General features: G+C 37.2%; 1 protein-coding gene across 2 annotated transcripts in view; it reads right to left on the bottom strand.

Annotated features, from left to right (window-relative positions):
* ELF2 (E74 like ETS transcription factor 2) overlaps positions 1 to 22,626 on the bottom strand; it is a 103,049-nt gene that overhangs the window by 54,980 nt on the left and 25,443 nt on the right. For both annotated transcript variants that reach the window (XM_011220885.3, XM_002916136.4), the window contains exons 2-3: positions 14,814 to 14,901; positions 12,877 to 13,112 (exon numbers count right to left, since the gene is read on the bottom strand). In XM_011220885.3, the coding sequence (XP_011219187.1) occupies positions 12,877 to 12,948 (72 nt within the window). In that variant the 5' untranslated portion in view covers positions 12,949 to 13,112; positions 14,814 to 14,901. The remainder of the gene's footprint in view (positions 1 to 12,876; positions 13,113 to 14,813; positions 14,902 to 22,626) is intronic.

Here is a 22,626-nt window from a genome sequence, read left to right as displayed (position 1 = left end):
AGCAAGCACAGGGGCGCCTGGGTGGCTCAGTCGTTAAGCATCTGCCTTTGGCCCAGGACGTGATCCCAGGGTCCTGGGATTGAGCCCCGCATCGGGCTCCCTGCTCTGCTGGGAGCCTGCTTCTTCCTCTCCCACTCCCCCTGCTTGTGTTCCCTCTCTCACTGGCTCTCTCTCTGTTAAATAAATAAATAAAATCTTTTAAAAAAAAATAAGCAGGCACATGCTGAATATTAACATTGAATTTCCTACTCTGGATAAGGCAAAAAAATTTTAACATTAAAAAAAATCCTGGGGCGCCTGGGTGGCTCAGTCAGTTGAGCGACCGGCTCTTGATTTCAGCTTAGGTCATGATCTTAGGGTCCTGGAATCAAGCCCCAATTCACGGTCTGAGTTCAGGAGGGAGTCGGCTTCCCCTCTCCCTCTCCTGCTCCCCCTGCCCCATCCCCTGCTCAAGCATACTCTCTATCAAATAAATAAACAAATCTTTAAAAAAAAAAATCCTTTCCCACAAATTGGATATAGTAAGAGTTGAACCTCTTGCTTCTTGCTCAGCTTTATAACCACAACGTACAGGCAGCATCACCTAGCTATAATAACTGTTAATGAGAAGCATGGGGTAGGTAAAAACTGATGAGATCTCCACTCAGCAAAAACTCAGAATGCAAAAACGTGGCACTTCAGCTAGTATTGACATAAGCAGTAAACATCTTTACACATAATCCGAGGGATTTATAACTTCTTCATTCCTCTGAAATCTAATGGTATTATTAATAATAATATTAACCTGAAATTATTTTATATTGTGAACTCTCCAGCTCTACCCTACCGGTAGGAAATAAATCAAATTGTCTAAACTATGCAATACTTGAGTCTAGAATTCTGTACGATATCAATTCCGCCATCTATACTCTCTTCCCCACCAATTAGGATTCTAGACTCACTCTTCTCTCTCATATGTCAGTTGGGTTTTAATATTTCAATGGTTCCTTCTTACTAACTATAAAGAAGAAAAAAAATCTTTATTAAAAAAATTCAACTCTTCTTTCTTTTAACTGAACTCCAGATCTTTGTTCTTATACCTGTATACACTCTCAAAAGATAGTCTAACTCTTTGGCTAGTTATCTACCCATACCTTGTAATCTGCATTCCACCACCTACTGAAACCATTCTCTTAAATGTCAATAAGGACTAAATTCTTTTCCTGTTTTCATCCTCCTTTCCCTTTCTGCAGACTCTTAAGACACTTATACACTCTTACCTCATTTAAAAAAACTACTTCTTTCATCTTTTTTGTTCTCTTTCTACCACTCTACTTTTAAGCATCTCCTCTGATTCTCCTTCCATCTTCCATCAGTGACTGAAAAATAACCAATTAACTCAGGTTCTGTCCTCAGCGTTTCCTTTTTACTCTATTCTACCTTCCCAGGAAGGCCACCCATTCTTAGGGTTTATTTTAAAATAGCACCTCTATACTGATGATTTGTCGTCTTCTCTGACTCATCTCCTGAACTCCAGAACCAAATTTTAAACTACCAACTTAACATCACTAAAAGAATCATCAGCTAATACTCTAAGCCTAATATGTATAAATGGAACAAATTATCAACATCTTTCCCTGTTCTCCCTTCCTGTGTTCTTCTCTAAACCTGTGTCTTCATATTAAAACAAAAAAGTTACAATATTCATCTCTCTCAAAGTCCCTTGAAAATTAAACATCCACAAAGTACATACGCTTAGCACAGTGTTCAGAACAGAGTAAATACTCAATTAGTGATAGCTAATAGTATTCAAACCCACTATTTGCCCTCAACTTTGGAGGGCATCTTTTCACATTACAACCAGAATTGTCTGTATTACTGCTTTGTACAAAAAGCTTTCATGACTCCCCATTTGTCTAAAAGGAAAATTGAACACACAAAACAATGGTTTTTAACACTCTTTGAAGTATAACCTTCAACCCACAGGTTAGGTGTTGAATTGATTCAGACTGGGGGATAACAGACTTCCTAGAATAGGGTCCCGAATGGCTGAAAAGGATTTTGATAGATGTGGAAGGCAATTGTAGGTTCATGAACATGAGCAAAAGTCATGGAAGTTTTCACATTTGGGAATTAGGGGCAAAGCAAGTAATCGAAGAACTATGAAAAGTAATGCAGGAAATAAGGCTGTAAAGGTGGTATATTAATTTTTGGAGCTGTTGTAACAAATTATCATCAACAGGGTTGTAATGCTCCTGTTAATGTCCCTGCTCTTCCCCTCCCTTCTGTTCTATTGCATTCCATATCACCAATGAGTCAATTTGCTGGATCATACAGTAACTGTGCACTTCATTTTAAAAGAACTGTCAAATTATATTATTTTATATTTCCACTATAAATGTATGAGAGTTCCAGTGCTCTACATTCTTTTCAATACATGGTAACCCTGTTATTTTTTTTTTAAGATTTTATTCATTTATTTATTTATTTATTTATTTATTTATTTATTTATTTAAAGAGGGAGAGAGAGAGCACGCACAAGCTGGGGGAAAAGCAGAGGGAGAGGAAGAATCAGGCTACCCGCTGAGCAAGGAGCCGGATACGGGACTCTATCCCAGGACCCAGGGATCATGACCCTAGCCAAACACAGATGCTTAACCGACTGAGCCAACCAGGCATCCCTCCAACACATGGTATACCTATTATTTTTGCAATTTTGTGTAAGTATGTAGTAGTATCTCCCTGTCGTTTTATTTTTCCCTGATAGTGAATAATACTGGGTGTTTTTATATGCACTTATTGGCAATTCATATTATTATCCATTCAAATCTTTTTCCCATTTTAATGGATTATCTCCAACTTATTTTTTTTTAAGATTTTATTTATTTATCTGAGACAGAATAAGTGAGAGGAGAGAGAGCACGAGAGGGGGTAGGGGGAGGGTCAGAGAGAGCAGCTTCCCCAATGAGGCTCCATTCCAGGACCCCAAGACCATGACCCGAGCCAAAGGCAGACACTTAAAGGACTGAGCCACCCAGGCGCCCCTCGAACTTATTATTTTATATATTCTGAATATAAATCCTTTGTCAGTATATATGTTGTAAATATTTTTTTCCAGTCTTTGCTTCACCTTTTCATTTTCTTAATGGAATTTTCAATTTTTTTTAAAGATTATTTTTATTTATTTGAGAGAAAGAGAGAGAGAGAGGGCATGGGCAGAGAGAGCAGCAGAGGAGCCTGATGCAGGGCTGAGACCAGAACTCTGGGATCATGACCTGAGCTGAATGCAGATGCTTAGCTGACTGAGCCACCCAGGCGCCCTTTAACGGAATTTTTTTAAAGAAGTTTTTAATTCAAATGAAATTCATCATTTTTCTTTTAAAGCTTTTTTCATGGTTTTGTGTTCAAGCTAAGAAACCACTGCCTAATTCAAGATTGAAAGAATTTTCTCCTGTGTTTTCTTCCACAAGTTTTTACAGTTTAAACATTTAATTCTATGATCAATTTTGAGTTATTGTGTATGATGTGAGAAGGGCTTGAGTTCATTTGTTTGCATATGGATATCCAGTAGTTCCACCATTATTTGTTTAAAAGACTATCCTTTCTCCACCAAATTACATTACAACCATTATGTGGATCTGTATTATGTTCCACTGATGGACATGTCTGTTGGCATACCAAGCCATACTGTCTCAATTACTGGAACTTCATGGTAAGTCTTTAAATCAGGTGGATAAGCCCTCCAACTTTGTTTTAACATAAGTCTTTCAATCCATAAACATGATATAACTCTTCATTTATCCAGGTCTTTAATTTCTCTCAACAATATGCTGGGGTTGTCTGCATACAGATCTTTTATTTACTTCATTAAACATATCCCTGTGTCATTCTGATGCTGCTAAACAGTACTGCTTCTTAAATTTCATTTTCCAGTTGTATTTTGCTAAGATATATGAACACAATTGATTTTTATATATTCACCTGTTCTAAATTTATTACTTCTTTTTTTTTTTAAGGTTTTATTTATTTATTTGACAGAGAGAGAGACAGCCAGTGAGAGATGGAACACAAGCAGGGGGAGTGGGAGACGAATGAGCAGGCTCCCAGTGGAGGAGCCAGACGCGGGGCCCGAGGTGGGGCCCGATCCCAGAACACCAGGATCACGCCCTGAGCCGAAGGCAGACGCTTAACGACCGAGACACCCAGGCACCCCTAAATTTATTACTTCTAACAGCTATGTGGATTTCTTAGGAATTTCTATATACATGATTATATCATACAGAAATAAAGACAGTTTAACTTCTTTTCCAATCCATACATCTTATTTTTTTTGCCCTGCAGCAATGGTGCCACTGCAACGTTGAAAAGAAGTGGTTAGAGCAGACATCTCCACTTTACTATCAACCTTAAAAGGAAAATATTCCCTTTTTCACCTTCAAGGATGATGTGTGGGCTGTGGGTTTTTCACGGATGCACCTACCAGGTTGAAGAACCTGATTGCCCTTATTACTACTTTAGGGAATTTGTATAATAGGTGTTGAATTTTGGGAAATGGATTTTCTGTAGCTACTGATACAATTACATTTTTCCATTTTGTTAATGTGATGAATTACATTGATTGATTAAACCTGCCTTGCTGGGATAAACCCCATTTGAGGCATATGATCCCTTTTATATGTTACTGGGTTTAAATGCCAGTATTTTATCAAGAATTTTTTTTTATCTATGCTCATGAAGGATATTGTTTGTATTTCTCTTTCCTATGTATCTCTGGTCTTGGTATTAGGATAAAGCTGGCCTCCAAATGAGTTAGGAAATGCTATGTTGTCTATTTTCTGAAAGAGTTATGCAAGATTGTTATTATTTCTTCCCTAAATGCTTGTTAAATCATCAATAAATATGCCAGGGCACTTGGGTGGCTCAGTCAGTTGAGTGTCTGACTCTTGATCTCAGCTTAGGTTCTGATCTCAGGGCCCTGATCCCAGGGTTGTGAGTTCAAGTCTTGCCTTGGGCTCTGTGTTGGGCCTGGAGTATACTTAAAAAAAGAAAAAAATGCAGGCCTAGATGATCAATAAAGCCAATTTGCCCTGGAAGCTTTTTTGTGGAAAAGGTTTTGACTAGGAATTCAATTTATTTTAAGATAGAGGGCTATTCAGACTTTCTACTCCTTTTGGAATGACTTTCAAAGATTTTGTCCATTTCATCTGGGTTGCCAAGCTTATTGGCATAAAGTTGTTGATAATATTTAGTGTCAATACTAATGACTCTTTCATCCCTTATATTAGTAATTTTTTTTAAAGATTCTATTTATTTATTTGAGAGAGAGAGAGAGCACATGGGCGGGTGGTGGAGAGGGAGAGGGAGAAGCAGACTCCCTGCGGAGCAAATGGAGCAAAGGCAGATGCTTAACCCACTGAGCCACCCTGGCACCCTATATTAGTAATTTTTGCCTCCTATTTTTTTTTCTCCTGCAGTCTACTTAGAGATTTATCAATTTTATTAATTTTTTCAAAGGACTAGCTGGTAGTTAATTTCTCTAATGTTTGTCCACTTTCTACTTTACTGACCTGTTTTTACTATTTCCTTCCTTCTACTTTGGGCTTGATCCTCATATTCTAGCTTATTGAGATGAAAACTTAAATGATTTTAGACAATACTCCTTTTCTAATATAAGTATTTGAAGGTATAAATTTCTCTCTAAGCACTGCTTTAACTACAACCCTCAAATTTTGATATACTGGGTTCTCATTTTCATTCAATTAGGATACCCTCTAATTTCTCGTGTGATTTCTTTTTAATCCATAAGGTATATAAAAGTGAGCTGTTTAATATCCAAATATTTGAGGATTTTGCAAGAGTTTTTTGTTGTTAATTCTACTTTGATCAAACAACTTTCTCTGTATGATTTCAATCCTTTAAAGAGTATTGAGACGTGGGGTGCCTAAGTAGTTCAGTCAGTTAAGCACCTTTTTTTTTTTTAACACAGACTAACATTTTATTTTATTTTATTTTATTTTATTTGGATAGAAGGATCATTTTTTAATGTAAATTCAATTAATTAATTATTAGTTTCAGAGGTAGAGTTCAGTGATTCATCAGTTCTTTATAACACCCAGTGCTCATTACATCACGTGCCCTCCTTAATGCCCATCACCCAGTTACCCCATCCCCCCACCCACTACCTCCAGCAACCCTGTTTGTTTCCTATGATTAAGAGTCTCTTATGGTTTGTCTCCCTGATTCTGTCTTTTCTTTTTCCCTCCCTTCCCCTATCCTGTTTTGTTTTTTAAGTTCCACGAGTGAAATCACATAATTGTCTTTCTCTGCTTGACTTATTTAGCTTAGCATAATATCCTCTAGTTCCATGCATGTCGCTGCAAATGGCAAGATTTCATTTCTTTTCATGGCTGAGTAATATTCCATTGTATATATATATACCACATCTTCTTTATCCATTCATCTGTTGATGGACACCTGGGCTCTTTCCATAGTTTGGCCTTTGTGGACATTGCTGCTATAAACATTAGAGTGCAGGTGGTCCCTTTGGATCACTACATTTGTATCTTTGGGGTAAATACTTAGTAGTGCAGTTGCTGGGTCGTAGGGTACCTCTATTTTAACTTTTTGAGGAACCTACATACTGCTTTCCAGAGTGGCTGTACCAGCTTGCATTCTCACCAGCAGGGTGAGAATTTTCTCCTTTCTCTGCATCCTCGCCAACCAACATTTTTTGTTTCCTGACTTGTTTATTTTAGCCCTTCTAACTGGTGTAAGGTGGTATTTCATTGTGGTTCTGATTTGTATTTCCATGATGCCGAGTGATGCTCGGCATTTTTTCATGTGTCTGCTGGCCATTTGTATGTCTTCTTTGGAGAAATGTCTGTTCATGTCTTCTGCCCATTTCTTGACTGGATTATTTGTTCTTTGGGTGTTTTTTTGAGAAGTTCTTTATAGATTTTGGAAATTAGCCCTTTATCTGATAAGGCATTTGTAAATATCTTCTCCCATTCTGTCGGTTGTCTTTTGGTTTTGTCAACTGTTTCTTTTGCTGTGCAGAAGCTTTTTATCTTGATGGAGTCCCAATAGTTCATTTTTACCTTTGTTTCCCATGCCTTTAGAGACGTGTCTAGCAAGAACTTGCTGCAGCAGAGGTCAAAGAGGTTGCTGCCTGTGTTCTCCTCTAGGATTTTGATGGATTCCTGGCTCACATTTAGGTCTTTCATCCATTTTGAGTTTATTTTTGTGTATGGTGTAAGAAAATGGTCCAGTTTCATTCTTCTGCATGTGGCTGTCCAATTTTCCCAACATCATTTGTTGAAGAGATTGTCTTTTTTCCATTGGATATTATTTCCTGCTTTGTCCAAGGTTAGCTGACCACAGAGTTGAGAGTCCATTTCTGGGTTCTCTATCTGTTCCATTGATCTATGTGTCTGTTTTTGTGCCGGTACAATACTGTCTTGATGATTATAGCTTTGTAATAGAGCTTGAAGTCCAGAATTGTGATGCCTCCAGCTTTGGTTTTCTTTTTCAACAATCCTTTGGCTATTTGGGGTCTTTTCTGGTTCCACACAAATTTTAGGATTATTTGTTCCAGCTCTGTGAAAAATGATGTTTTTGGGGTTTTCAAGATTTTATTTATTTATTTGACAGAGAGAGAGACAGCCAGCAAGAGAGGGAACACAAGCAGGGGGAGTGGGAGAGGAAGGAGCAGGCTCCCAGCAGAGCAGGGAGCCCGATGCAGGGCTCAATCCCAGAACCCTGGGATCATGTCCTGGGCTGAGGGCAGACACTTAACAACTGAGCCACCCAGGTGCCCCAAAATGATGTTATTTTGATAGGGATTGCATTAAATATATAGATTGCTCCAGGTAGCAGAGACATCCTAACAATGTTTGTTCTTCCAATCCATGAGCATGGAATGTTTTTCCATTTCTTTGTGTCTTCCTCAATTTCCCTCATGAGTGTTCTATAGTTTCCAGAGTACAGATCCTTTGCCTCTTCGATTAGGTTTATTCTTAGGTATCTTATGGTTTTTGGTGCAATTGTAAATGGGATCGACTCCTTAATTTCTCTTCCTTCTGTCTCATTGTTAAGTGTATAGAAATGCAACTGATTTCTGTGCATTGATTTTATATCTTGCCACTTTGCTGAATTCCTGTATGAGTTCTAGCAATTTTGGGGTGGAGTGTTTTCTGTTTTCCACACAGAGTATCATGTCATTTGAGAAGAGTGAGAGTTTGACTTCTTCTTTGACAATTTGGATGCCTTTGTTTCTTTTTGTTGTCTGATTGCTAAGGCTAGGACTTCTAGTACTATGTTGAACAACAGTGCTGAGAATGGACATGCCTGTCATGTTCCTGACTGTAGAGGAAAAGCTCCCAATTCTTCCCCATTGAGAATGATATTCTCTGTGGGCTTTTTGTATATGGCTTTTATGATATTGACATATGTTCCCTCTATCCCTACACGAGTTTTAATCAAGAAAGGAAAGCATCTGACTTTTGATTTCAGCTCAGGTTGTGCATCTCAGGGTTGTGAGATTGAGACCCGAGTCAGGCCCCTCGCTCACGGGGGAATCTGCTTGTCTCCCTTTCCCCTCCCTCCGCCCCTCCCCCTGCTCACACTCCCTCTCTCCCTTCCTAAAATAAATTAAAATATCTTTTTTTTTTTCTTTAAGTATCAAGATGTATAGGTACACCTGCCTAGCTCAGTTGGTGGAGCATGTGACTTTGGATCTCAGGGTTGGGAGTTCTATCCTCACACTGAGTGTAGAGATTACTTTAAAAAAAAAAATCTTAGAAAAAAAGTATTGAGAGATATAGCCCAGCATATGATCTATCTTGGTTCACTATCCATGTGCACTCGAAATGAATAGGTGCTCCAGTACTACTAGGTAGAGAGTCCCATAAATGTCCATTAGGTGAAGTTGGTTCATAATGTTGTTCAAGTCTTCTATATCCTCACTGATTTTCTAATTGTCTATCAGCTTCTTAAGGAATGCAGCAATCTCCAGCTAATACTGTGGATTTATCTATGTTTTCTTTCATCTCTGTCACTTTATGCCTTATGTATTTTGAAGCTCTAAAATTGAGTGCATCCCATCTCTTGACAAATGGTCCTTTTATCATTTATGAAATGTCTATCTTTATCCCTGGTAATATTTTTGTCCTAAAACCACTTCAGCTTTTTTATGATTAATGTTTGCATGTGTATATCTATTTCTATAGTTCTACTTTTATGCTACATTGTTATACTTACAATGAATTTTTCATATGAAACATAAATAGATTTGGCTTTTTTAAACCCTATCTGACAATATCTGCATTTTAATTGCACTGTTTAGAATATTTACATTTAATATTATCAATAAAACAAACAGGGTTTAAATCTACCACCTTGTTCTTTGTTGTTTCATTTACTCCTTTTTCTTTATTCTGTCATCTTTTGAATTGAGTATTTTTCAGTATCCATTTTAATTCAAAAATTACTTGCTATCTATAGTTCTTTATTTTTTAGTGGTTCTCTAGATTTTACAACATGCTAATCACAGTTAATATCAAGTAATGTTAATTTATGTATAATGTAAAAAGCTTACAGTAGTATTCTTCCAGTTCCCTCCTCCTATCCTTTGCTTACTGTTGTTATACATTTACTTCTTCACAATGTAAACCCCACAATACACTGTTATTATTTGCCTTAAACAAATATCTTTTTTAAAAATTAAAGACTGATTTTAAAAAGTATTTTATATTTACCTACACATTTCCAGAGCTTTTCATTCCTTTATGTGTATCTAAGTTTCCATTTGGTATCATCTACCTTCCGCCTATAGAACTTTTAATATTTCTTATAACACAAGTTTGCTGATGACAAATTCTCTCAGCTTTTGTTGGTCTGAAAAAAAGCTTCACTTCTGAAAGACATTTTCACTGGATATATACTTGTAGGCTGACAAGTTTTAGTCTTTCAACATTTTAAAGAAGTCATTATCTTCTGACTTGCATAGTTTCAGAAAAGATGTCTGTCGTCATTAAATTTGTTCTGTCTGTAATATTTTTTTCCTGCATGCTTTCAGGATTTTCTTTCTGAAATTTGCTTTCAGCATTTTCGTTATAACGTGCCTCAGTGTCAAAAATAATAATAATAATAATGTGCCTCAGTGTCTATTTGCTCTCTGCTCTATTCTGCTTGGGGTTAAGATTCTCAGATCTATGGGTTTATATTTTTCATCAAACTTGAGAATTTTTATGGCTGTTATTTCTTCATTTGTCTTTTTCTGTTTCCCTCTTCTCCCCTCGTTCTGGTACTCAAATTACCTGTATTTTAGACAACTTGATATTTCTCACAAGTAACAACAGTTCTTGTTCATGTTTTTTTCAGTTTTTCTCTCTGTGTTTCATAATGCAGTTTCTTATGCTCTCTTCATATTCACTTGTCTTTTCTTCTGTAGTACCTAATCTATTTTTAATCTCATCTAGTGAATTTTTTACAAATAGTATATATTTCATTTCTGAAAGTTTTGTCGTTTTTTTTTTTTTTACATCTTTCATGCCTCTCCACTGAGGTTCATGTTTTTTTTTAACTTCTTGAGCATATTTATAATGGCTGTTTTGAAGTCTTATCTGCTAATTTCATCATCTCTATCATTTGTTTTTCTGTCTTGATAGTTTTTTTCTTCAAGTTATAGGTTATACTATTCCTCCTCCTCCTTTGCATTTAACATGGTTGGGTTTTAGATATGTAAATTTTACACTGTTGTGTGCAATTTACATACTGTTGTCATATTTTTTTAAAAGATTTATTTATTTATTTGACAGAGAGAGACAGCCAGCGAGAGAGGGAACACAAGCACTGTTGTGTGCAATTTACATACTGTTGTCATATTTTTTTAAAAGATTTATTTATTTATTTATTTGACAGAGAGAGACAGCCAGCGAGAGAGGGAACACAAGCAGGGGGAGTGGGAGAGCAAGTTCCTAGAGGAGGAGCCTGATGTGGGGCTCGGTCCCAGAACGCTGGGATCACGCTCTGAGCCGAAGGCAGACGCCTAACGACTATGCCACCCAGGCACCCCCTGTTGTCATATTTTAATAATGTTTACTATGACGTTTAAGTTTCTTGTGGGTCAAGGGGCACCTGGCTGGCTCAGTCCAAAGAGAATACAACTCTTGACCTCAGCGTTTGTGAGTTCGAGCCCCACGTTGGGTGTAGAGATTACTTAAAAATAAAATCTTTAAAAAAAAAAAAAAAAGCTGGGTCAACTTTTTCAAGGCCTATTTTTTAACTTTTTAGGGCAAGTTTGAACTACCCTTTATTCCAGGGCTACTTTAGCCCTACTGGAAGGCATAACTCTTCTGGAGTCTCTAGAAATGCCCTGAGCATATAACAAGGACTCTTTCTTCTAACTGCTTAGAATTCTAATATCTCCCAGCCCTGAGTGAATTCCAGATTTTTCAGTAAATTATTGAGTTAATACCTTTCTGGTCATTCTTTGCCCAGTTTCATGGGGTTTCATATTATATCTGGGCAGCTGATACAGCTAAAACCCAGAGTACCTGAGGCTGAGTTCTGTTATTCTTCCTCTAGGCAGATTCTTCCTCTCAGATACACTGCACTTCAAATTAGTTGTGTTTGACTCTCCAAATTTCAAATTTTATTTCCTCAATTCAGTGACACTGTCACTCTTTGTTTGGGTCCCTCCTCCCTACACTGTGATCCAGAAAGTGGCTCCAAGGAATGAGTCAGTACAATCAGAGATCACCTGCTCTTCTCTTGGAAAGCATCACCCTGTGCTTCCTGATGTCCAGTTGTACGTTCTCTAGCTGTGGCTTCTCTTAGTGGACCTTAAATCAGTTTTAGATTCAAACACAATAAGAACATTCTGGTTACCAAGTCCACTGAGAACAAATAAAAAACAGTACCTTCATTTTATCCCCTTCCCACTGAATTTAACCATAGTTACCTTGGACGATTGAACAGACACAAACAAGCAAGAAAAAGAAGCAGACTCCAGAATACAAAGCCTAATATCCTAACACTTCTTGGTCCTGTCACTATACCACTATGCTGGTACTAAGGATCAGTAAGAGCAGTATCTTTCACAGAATATAGAGAAAACGGATTTTTTAAATACAGCCAACTCTCCATTTGCCCACCTCACCTCTGATCGAATATTTGTCGATTTTTATGACAGCATTATTATATTTTAATTTAGATTCTTCCCAATATTCAGTCTTTACTGAATGGAGGGAACAAAACCCAGGCCCTGGAAGTCCATATGTTTCTGGTACTGTTATTTTTCTACTCCTATCTCCTATTCTTTAATGTTACCAATAACAAGAAAATAACCAAATATGCTAATGATGCAGAGTTCTACATGTATAAAATTTCAAAACCTTTCTTTCTGATTTACAAATCATTCAAATTCTTAAGTATATATATAGGATTAAAATATGATAGATTTCCACACTGAATTAGATTTATTAAAATAACAAAAAAAGCACAGATGACAACTAAAGGAGGTACAAAATTCTAATTTAAGATGAATCTAATTTATGTATTTAGTTACAGTATTTACTTACAGACTCTGTAATCCAAAACAATGGATTTTATCAGGAATTAAAATCTATCTCAACTAATAGTTCTGTGTTCTTTCTTTCCATTTTTTCTCCCAGTTTCATTCCAATATATGCATGTTCCAACAACTCAAGTGAGCCTGGCAATACCTACCTCAACCTTCTACTACCTAAATTATATGAGGGCACATGACAGGTACATGTACAATTTCATGCATTGTACATTTCTACTCAAAAATACCTGTTTCCCCTTAATTTCAAAATGAGTTCATACATTGATTTCTATGAACAAAACAGAAATGTAATACATTGGATGTCTAACCTCTTGATTTTCTACTCCATTGCTGGAAAGCTCCAAAATAGAACCTCCACTGTCAACCACTGCTGATGTCATTGTTATTCCCTGAGGAAGCTTCAAACGCTATTAATCAGTGTAATTTAGAGGTTCATGGATGATTGCCAGTGTTACAGGTTTGCATTATCATGTTTTCAAAGTCAATAGACATGGAGTGAAGGAGATATCCAGAAATCCAATCTTCTAAAGATGAAACGGAGAGCCTAAAAAGAGGAAGAATTTGAAAAGTTATTAAAAATATACAGGAAGGATATAAAGCACAACATATTTTACAATCTAATTTTTGACATTTTTGTAAACTAAGAAAAGGAGCTTAGACTTATAAAGCAGTGTCAAAAGAGGGCAGTAATGAGTATTCTACTTCTTAGAGCGGTCAAATTCTTAAACTATTTACTGTAACCAAGCTACTGCACATGGATGACCTTATGATATTTACATTCTAGGGATAAAGTGTTATAACTTTGTCTTTTTATGAACATGTACTTTTATTCATTAAATATTTTGGTAGAAATTTTAAATATGCTAAATCCAGACAACTTCTAAAATTATTTGCCTATTTAACAAATTAAAAGATTTATTGGTTTGTAAATACTTCATTCTTCTTTGGCTCATTTGGTTTCTTTATTTGAATAATATAATTAGACTTGTCTTTTGCTTATGGTAGCAATCTCATTTTGTGTTCATATTTTGAATATTCCACAGGGACTATAAAATGGGTTAATCTGAGTCATATATTTATACTTTCAACTAGAGTAGTTTAAAAATAAAGTAGTAAAATCACTTGGAATGCCTTTAATATTACTTACCATTCTTTTCTCAATAGTTTTTTTTTGCTATTGGTTAAAAATTCATTATAGCAGCAGTGCCTGGGTGGCTCAGTGGGTTAAGCATATGACTCTCGGTTTTGGCTCAGGTCATGATCTCAGGGCCATGATCTCAGGGTCATGGGATCAAGCGCCATGTGGGGATCCGCTCTCAGCAAGGAGTCTGCTTGAGATTCTCTCTCTCCCTCTCCCTCTGCCCCTCCCCACCATTTGTGCACACTCTCTCTCCAAAATAAATAAATACATCTTTTTTAAAAAATTCAATATAGCAAGTGGTTTCAAGTAAACATAAATCAAGCCAGGATGCCTGGGTGGCTCAGTCAGTTACTCGTCTGTCTTCGGCTCAAGTCATGATCTCAGGATCCTGGGATCGAGTCCTGCATCAGGCTCCCTGGTCAGTGGGGAGCCTGCTTCTCCCTCAGCCTGCCACTTACCCTGCTTGCTCCCTCTTTCTCTCTCTCTCTTTCTCTCTGACAAATAAATAAACAAATAACCTCAAAAAAAAATAATAATTCAAGCCTTTTTTCCCTAGTGAGATGAATGTTGGTATACATATATCATATAGATTTATGCATTAGATTATTCCCATAAAGTTATATTTTATTTGATTTTATGTGGTTTATATATTTTTCATAAAGGAATTAAAGATTTATTTCTTATAGATTTTCATATAAAAATTAAATAATGCAGAAAAATTAAGCATATTTAAAGAGAAATGAATATACATTTCTAGTAAATCATTCCATTAATATCATGTCCTACATTAAATTTGACCACTGGCACTATACAGATATGAAAATGAAATAAAGAATTTCTGTAAATTTATACAATAACAGAAATACCTGGGGGAAAAAGCAGAAATTTCACACCTCCTAAGAATCATTCAGGACTATTAATATTCTTTTTGACCTTATCACAGACAATGGGAGAGGATGCATTTGTATCTTAACAACAAAAATTAGTAAAAATCCACACTCCATGTCACACTAAAGCTCACTATTACCATATAAGGTAATGACTATTTTCAGTTTCTGTTTTCTTAACATATAGGTAATAATAGCAGAAATAAAGTTTACTTACAATTTGAATGTTAAGTAGTGTAACCATCCTTCACTATTTTCACAACGTGGTAAGAGCTAAAATATAAACCAGCAGTTCTTTGGAACTACTATTTGGGAGAAAAAAGGACAGTATTAATATAATTCTATTTAAAAATATTTTGCTCAAAATAGGTGTGATTCAGACATATGTACTTCTTAAAACAAGCCATCTCCAAATCCTGATAACACACATTATATAATGAACATAATAAAGAAATTATTTCTAGGCTATTGAGGAATCAGAAGTTTTTATCAAACTTAAAGTTTAAGTAACCACTAAATTGTCAAATCATTGAATAAAGACAGATCCAACATGCTATGGCCTATGCCTCATATTATGGGCTATATTTCAATTAACCAACAGGATTTTAACAGGTGGCTGCAGGTGTAAGCCCTGATGCCCAGGAATATAAAATCAGGCTTAAAAACACTAACCCAAAAAACTACTCTACAACAAAATCAATGATATATTGACTATTAAGTCGCTTTCCTGCTCTCTCACCGTCCAAACGTAGCTTCCATGCACATCCAAATGTCCTAAGCCTCCTCAAATAGTCCTCCTTCCTTCAAATGCTAATCTAATGACCTATGTACTGGAGGTTAGGCCTTGCTCCATCAATTATTCCTTTTCCATAACCTTCTCTTAACTTAACATTGGGTTCTTTCCCTCAACATCTCAGCATTTGTAAGACCCTTTCATCTTAAAAACATAGAAAAGTCCTCCTCCGTGACCCTGCAAACCCCTCCAGCTACTGTTCTAGTTTTGTCCTTTCTCAGAGATGGATCTGGGGGAAAATATCTCCTATCTTCTGTCTCCACTTCCTCTTTCCTCAGGTATTTCTCCTTTTATGGAAGCTTGGCATCTGTCACCACCAACTGAAATATTTACTAAATTCCGATTGCCAATCAAATCCAACAGATACATCTGTTTTTATAGGACTTAGTGTTTCTGAAATATATGACACTATTGATTATTCCCTGCTTGAAACTCTATCTTGAATTCATCTTCTCCCTCTCTAGCTACTCTTTTACAATTCCCTCTTGTAGGCAACCCCTAATTTTCAAGGGGCTTGGAGCAAGACTACAAATGGAAGCCTACATTCCACATGTCTAAATATTTTAAAGTTATAAATCAAGCTAACAGGCTGTTAAATTATTATTCTATTCTCCCATCTTGACATACATACTTTTAGAACAACCTAAAAGGCTAAGTTCTGATTTGGAATTCTCAAACTCCCTCAAGTTCTATGGGAGCACGGGAGTCACTCAAGTTCTTTGGGAGTCTACCCCTTTTTCTCTTCCCACCTTTAGTTCCACTCCATTCAGTAAGGATCCTCATATGTATACATGTAGACATCCCATCCCACATGTCCAACTACTGGCCACATGCCTGCAAACAGCAGGGGCTTGGTCATCCCTTAGGCCTAGAGAAGCCCATATACGTTCGGTCAAGAGGGGAGAGAATCAGAAAAGAGGTTTTTGAAGGGCCACATGGACAGGGAATTCTGAGGCTCAAATATTCAGAACTTAATATAGAAATGGGTACCAAATGAACTAGTTCTCTTGTGCCCCCCCCATCCTCATCCTATCAGGAGGGGTAAAACTCAACAAAGGCCAGATGTGAACCTCTAACGCACAAGGCCTAGAGCAGGGTTCCTGCTTGGCAAAGTCAAAGAACAGTGCTACTCCCTGGTCAACCTTTACATGAAGGTGTTTCCAGAAGCCCATCCCTAATCCTCTTCTGACTATTCACACTTTCTCTAAGCAATCTCATGTACTGCCATGGCTTCATGCAAATCTCTCTCCTAATCTAAACCATTTTAATGGGCTCTGGTTTGTCTACTAGACAGTTTCTTTTTTTAAGATTTTACTTATTTATTTGAGAGAGACAGAGAGAACATGAGCGAGGGGAGGGGCAGAGAGAAGGTAGAAGCAGGCTCCCCTGCTGAGCAGGGAGCTCAATGCAGGGCTCAATCCCAGGACCCCTGGATCATGACCTGAGCCGAAGGCAGACACCTAACCAAGGCCCCCATCTATTAGACACTTTCTTGCCTCTACTTCTTTGTGAAATTAAATAGGGTATAAATAAATAGCAATCATCTATTCCAGGATATCCCAGGCACTCCATTCATTAATTAAGTCATTCAACAAATATTGAGCACTTATTATATCCTAACAGTTTTCAGTGCCGGAGGTACAGCAGTGAATAAAGCAAAAATCCTCATTCTTACGGATCTTAAATTCCAGTGGGAAGAGATGAAAATAAACAAAATATGTTTAGCATACGTGTAGATGGTGATAAAGGCTAAGGAGACAAATGAACCAAAGGGAAAGAATATTCAGCAGGTAAGAGAACTGTAATTTCAAATTGGGTGGTCAGAGAAGGATTCACTCAGAAAGTGACATATGAGTAAAGACCTGAAAGTAGGGACTGAGCTGTGTCACTGACTGGGGGAAGAGCCCTCTAGTCAAAGGAAAGGGAAATACAGTATCCTCAGGATGGAGTACGCCTGACGAGTTCAAGGATCAGCAGGGAGGCCAATGCGGCTGGAATGAAGTGAGCAAAAGGAAGAAAGAATAGAAGAAAATGAGAGAGAGTAAGGGGGGATGGGACATGCAGGCCCTCCTTGAGGTCTGAGACTTTTATTCCAGGGAAAGGAGAGTTTTATGCAGAGAGATGGATAACTTGATGATTATAAGAATCATTCAGAAGCTGGGCTGAAAACAGACAAGGGGACAAGGGCATAAACAGGGAGATCAGTCAGGAAGTTACTATAATAACTGGATAAGAAATGATAGTGGTTAGGACCAGAGTGGTAGGTTCTAGAGAGAGTGAAAAGTGGTAAACAGTTGGATATATTTTGAAAGTAAATGGACAAGACACTGGAATAGCCTTTAAATGGGATAGGGAAAAGTGTGGGAAGAGAAGTCCAATGTGTCCCAAACTAAATCCACTTTTTTCTCTGCTGGGAAAATGTATTACCTCTACAATTGTGCTTAACTCAGTAAGCTACCCTAACATCCACACAAGTTATCTAAAAAGTAAAGTTCCTGAAGTTCAGAGTTCCTGAAAAACCATCATATTCTCACTCTTGACCCCATCTCTATAATCTCATATCCCCTGACCTAGCCAAGGTTTGTTTTTTTTGTTTTGTTTTTTGTTTTAGATTTTATTTAGTTATCTGACAGAGAGAGAGAGAGCACAAGCAGGGGGAGCAGTACGCAGAGGGAGAGGAAAAAGCAGGCTCCCCACCGAGCAGGGAGCCCAATGCAGAACTTGATCCCAGGACCCCGGGATCATGACCTGAACCAAAGGCAGATGCTTAACCCACTGAGCCACCTAGGTGCCCCCCTACCCAAGGTCTTCTTATCATTTCTCTATATTGTTTTAATGGACCCAGAATTTACCTCTTTGTCTCTCATCTTCACACCCTTCAACTCTTATCACTGCAATATCAGGATGATACAAGATGGAATAATGTCAGGCTGCTCTCAAAATTCTTCAACAGTGCCTCATCACCTGCACAATGAAAATCTCAACCTCTTTGCAAGCACCTTAATTTAGTAGGAAAAAGCAAGGGGTACAGGACACTTTTTCAAAAGTTTGAAATGTTCCTTCAGATATGCTCAGGTATGGAAATCACAAATCTAGTCCATGCTCACCTGTCTAGGCTCATCTTCCTTTACTCCCTTTACCTAACTTTAAACCACATTGTTTATAGTTCTCAATATTCTTCTCTTTCTTGTCATGAACATCCTTCCTTTGCTTGCCCATTTGGCCAATTCCTAGCTGTCTTAAGGTCTCAGGTTGTAAAGTAACTTCACCTCCTCGAGCTCAATATCATTTTTTTTTCTTCTTCTTCTTTTTCCTTCTTTTTAGATTTTATTTATTTATTTGAGAGAGAGAGGGAGATGGACAACAAGCAGGGGGAGGGGCAGAGTTGGAGAAGCAGGCTTCCTGCTGAGGGATCCCAGGCCCCTGGGATCTTGACTTGAGCTGAAGGCAGACGCTTAAACTATTGAACCACCCAGGCGCCCCTCAATATCATTTTCTATGACTCTCTTCCCCCATCCACACATGTACCTCCCTCATAAAAACATCAGGGAAATAACAGCTTCCAGCAGATCCTTCACTTGCCACCTCTTATCAATCTTCAAGTCCAACACCTTGCCTTTCTTTCAGTGTCCTCTAAAACCCTGCTTCTTTTTACCTTCCTAATCTTACTTCCAAGTACTTTCCGAAAGTACCAAGTTTTAAAAACTTGTGTTTTGTATCTCCTAAATCAGTGCCTTCCACATAGCAGATACGCAGTAAAGATATGATGAATACAAGAATAAACAAACATGTTCCAATCAGACAAGTATCTTCACTGTTCACTACACAAACCAAGCTCATCGCCATCCCTATCCCTTTGCTAGCCAGTCCTCTTCTCTCACCAGGAATGCCCTCTTCTTTAGTTATTCCAATTCCACCTGTTCCTCAAGGACAAATTTTTCCCTACAATGACATCACTTCTTCCCTATCTCTTACTATACCAGTTCTTTCAATAATATTTATTGAGCATTTATTATATACCAAACACAGAACTATGCCAGGAACACAAAAATGAAGTCAGGACTCAGCCTTTAAACAGCTTAAAGTCTAGTAAGGAGAAACAACATAGAAGCAATTACAATCATGTAAATGCCATTAAAGAAATGACAAAGTACAATGGAAATATTAAAAAAGAAACATCTGAGTCGACCTCGGGCAGTTCTAGAGAGACTTCAGAAAGGAGCCATCATTTGCTCTGGGACTAGAAGACAGGATAGAAATTGGCATAGCAATAAGAAGAGAAACAACTTTGAATAATGCTATTCTCAGGACTGAAAAAAAAAAGAACTGTGCAAAACGATAAAAACTTAAGTTATCACTCAGAAGCAAATTCTGCTCAGACTATAATTTGGTTGCTTACAAATCCCACTCTCATCAAAAAGAGCTTATGTGTATGACTTTATTTATATCAAGTACAAGAACAAGGAAAACTCAAACTATGATATTAGAAATAGGATACTATATTACAAAGGGCTAATATCACTAATATATAAAGAACACTTAAAATAGAGGAATAAAGGACCAAAAAACCCAAGAGAAATACAGAAAACAAACACACAATTAACAAAAGCAGATATAAAAATGGCCCTTAAACATAAAAAGATGTTCAAATTCACTTATAGAGAAATGCAAATATTTAAAAAAATTTTTTTTAAGTAAGAAACCATTTTCTCATCTATCGGGTTGGTGAAAATTAAAATGTATGACATTATATTCTGTTGGTAAAGCTGTGTACTTATACATTGCTAGTGGAAATGCAAACTGATAAAATTTGGCAATATACACACCTTTTTTTTAAAGAGCTTTTTAATTTTTTTAAAAGATTTTATCTATTTATCTGAGAGAGAGAGAGAGAGAGAAAGCATAAGCTGTGGGAGTGGTAGAGGGAGAGGCAGCAGGCTCCCCACTGAACAAGGAGCCCGATGTGGGGCGATTCCAGGATCCTGGGATTATGACTTGAGCCAAAGGCAGAGCCACCCAGACACCCTGAAGAGCTTTTTTTAAAAAAAGATTTTATTTAATTGAGAGAGAGAGAGTTGGGGGGAGAAGCAGGAGAGAATCTCAAGCAGAATCCCTGCTGAGCATGGAGGTTGATATCACAACCCTGAGATCATGACCTGAGCTAAAATCAAGAGTCAGATGCCTAACCCACTGAGCCACCCAGGCGCCCCTTAAAGAGCTTTACTTACTGAGATATAATTGACATATCATTCAGTTTGCCCATTTAAAGTGTATAACTCAGTGGCTTTTAGTGTATTAAGAAGTACAATCATCAACACAATCTAATTTTAGAACATTTCCAGCACCAGCCCCCCAAAAAACATCCCACGTGCTAGCAATCACTCCCCAATCTTCCCCAACCCCTAGTCCCTGGCAACCATTAACCTACTTTCTATCTCTAGAGATTTGCTTGTTCTGGCCATTTCCTATAAATAGATTTATATAACATACAGACTTTTGTGACCGGCTTCTTTCACTTGGTGTAATGTTTTCAATATTCATCTATGTGTAACTTGTATTAGTACAGCTGACTATTGAGCAACACAGGCATTAGGGATGCCAACCCCCTCATGCAGTCAAAAATCCGCATATAGCTTTTCACTTGACTACTAAGAGACTTCTGTTGACTGAAAGCCTCACCAATTACATAAACAGTCAATTAACACATATTTTGTGTGTTATATGTATTACATACTGGATTCTTAGAATAAGTTAGAGAAAATAAAATGTTAAGAAAATCACAAGGAAGAGAAAATACATTTATAGTACTGTATTTATTGAAAAAAAAATCATGTGTAAGTGGACTTACACAGTTCAAAACCGTGTTATTCAAAGGTCAACTACATTTCATTTCTTTTTATTGCTGAATAATATTCCATTGAATAGATACATCATATTTTATTTATCCATTCATCAGTTGATGTAAATTTCGGTTGTAGTCTACTTTTTGACTATTGTGAATAATGCTGCTATGAAAAGTCATGTACAAATTTTTATGTGGACACACACTCTAACCTCTCTTGGGAACTGCTGGAACATACAGTAACTCTATATTAACTTTTTGAAAAACTTTTTTCCAAAGTAGCTGCACCATTTTATCTTCTCATCAGCACTGTATAAAGATTCTCATTTCTCCACATCTCTATCAACACATGTTGTAGGTAATTCATCATGCAGCAATAGACAATACATCATTCTGGTATATACAACTATCACTTGATGAAACTTTATAGGCTCGGTTAATTAAGCACCTGCCTTCGGCTCGGGTCAAGATCCCAGGGTCCTGGGATCAAGTCCCACATCAGGCTCCTTGCTCAGTGGGGAGCCTGCTTCTCCCTCTGCCTGCTCTCGCCTGCTTATGCTCTGACAAATGAATAAAATCTTTTTTAAAAATTTTTTTCAAAATTTAAAAAACCTTCAATAACTCCCTTTCCTCTTTGGAATAAAATCCAAATTCATTAGCATGGGATACACTTAAAAAAAAAAAAGAAAAAAAGAAAGAAAGAAAAAGAAAAAGAAAAAAACTCTATAATTAAAAAAATGCAGCTAAAACTCAATGACAAAATATTTAACTTTCCCCTGAAACTGGGAACAGAACAAACATATCTACAATTACTACTTCAATTCAAAACTGCACTGGCAATACAGACCTGTAGAGTTTGACAAGAAAAAATTAAAAGGTATAAGAAATAGAAAGGAAGGGGGCGCCTGCGTGGCACAGCGGTTAAGCATCTGCCTTCAGCTCAGGGCGTGACACCGGCGTTATGGGATCGAGCCCCACGTCAGGCTCCTCTGCTATAAGCCTGCTTCTTCCTCTCCCACTCCCCCTGCTTGTGTTCCCTCTCTCGCTGGCTGTCTCTATGTCTGTCAAATAAATAAAATCTTTAAAAAAAAAAAAAGAAAGAAATAGAAAGGAAGATAAAAAACTATCACTGTTTGTAGATGATAAGACTACACAGAAAATCCAAAAGAATCTTCAGATATCAGAGTAAGAGTTTTTGCAAGGTATGTGGATCAATATATAAAAATCAACTGTTTTTCTATGTATCAGCGACAAACAGAAAATGTAATTTTTAAGAGATAAACCAGCAACAAACAGAAAATGTAATCTTTAAAAAGGATAGCAGGTACCTGGGTGGCTGAGCCTGTTAAGCGTCAACTCTTGATTTCAGCTCAGGTCATAACCTCAGGGTCATGA

The sequence above is a fragment of the Ailuropoda melanoleuca genome, chromosome 5, assembly GCF_002007445.2.
Source record: "Ailuropoda melanoleuca isolate Jingjing chromosome 5, ASM200744v2, whole genome shotgun sequence".
NCBI classification, from domain to species: domain Eukaryota; kingdom Metazoa; phylum Chordata; class Mammalia; order Carnivora; family Ursidae; genus Ailuropoda; species Ailuropoda melanoleuca.
This window is presented reverse-complemented; position numbering and strand designations above follow the sequence as displayed.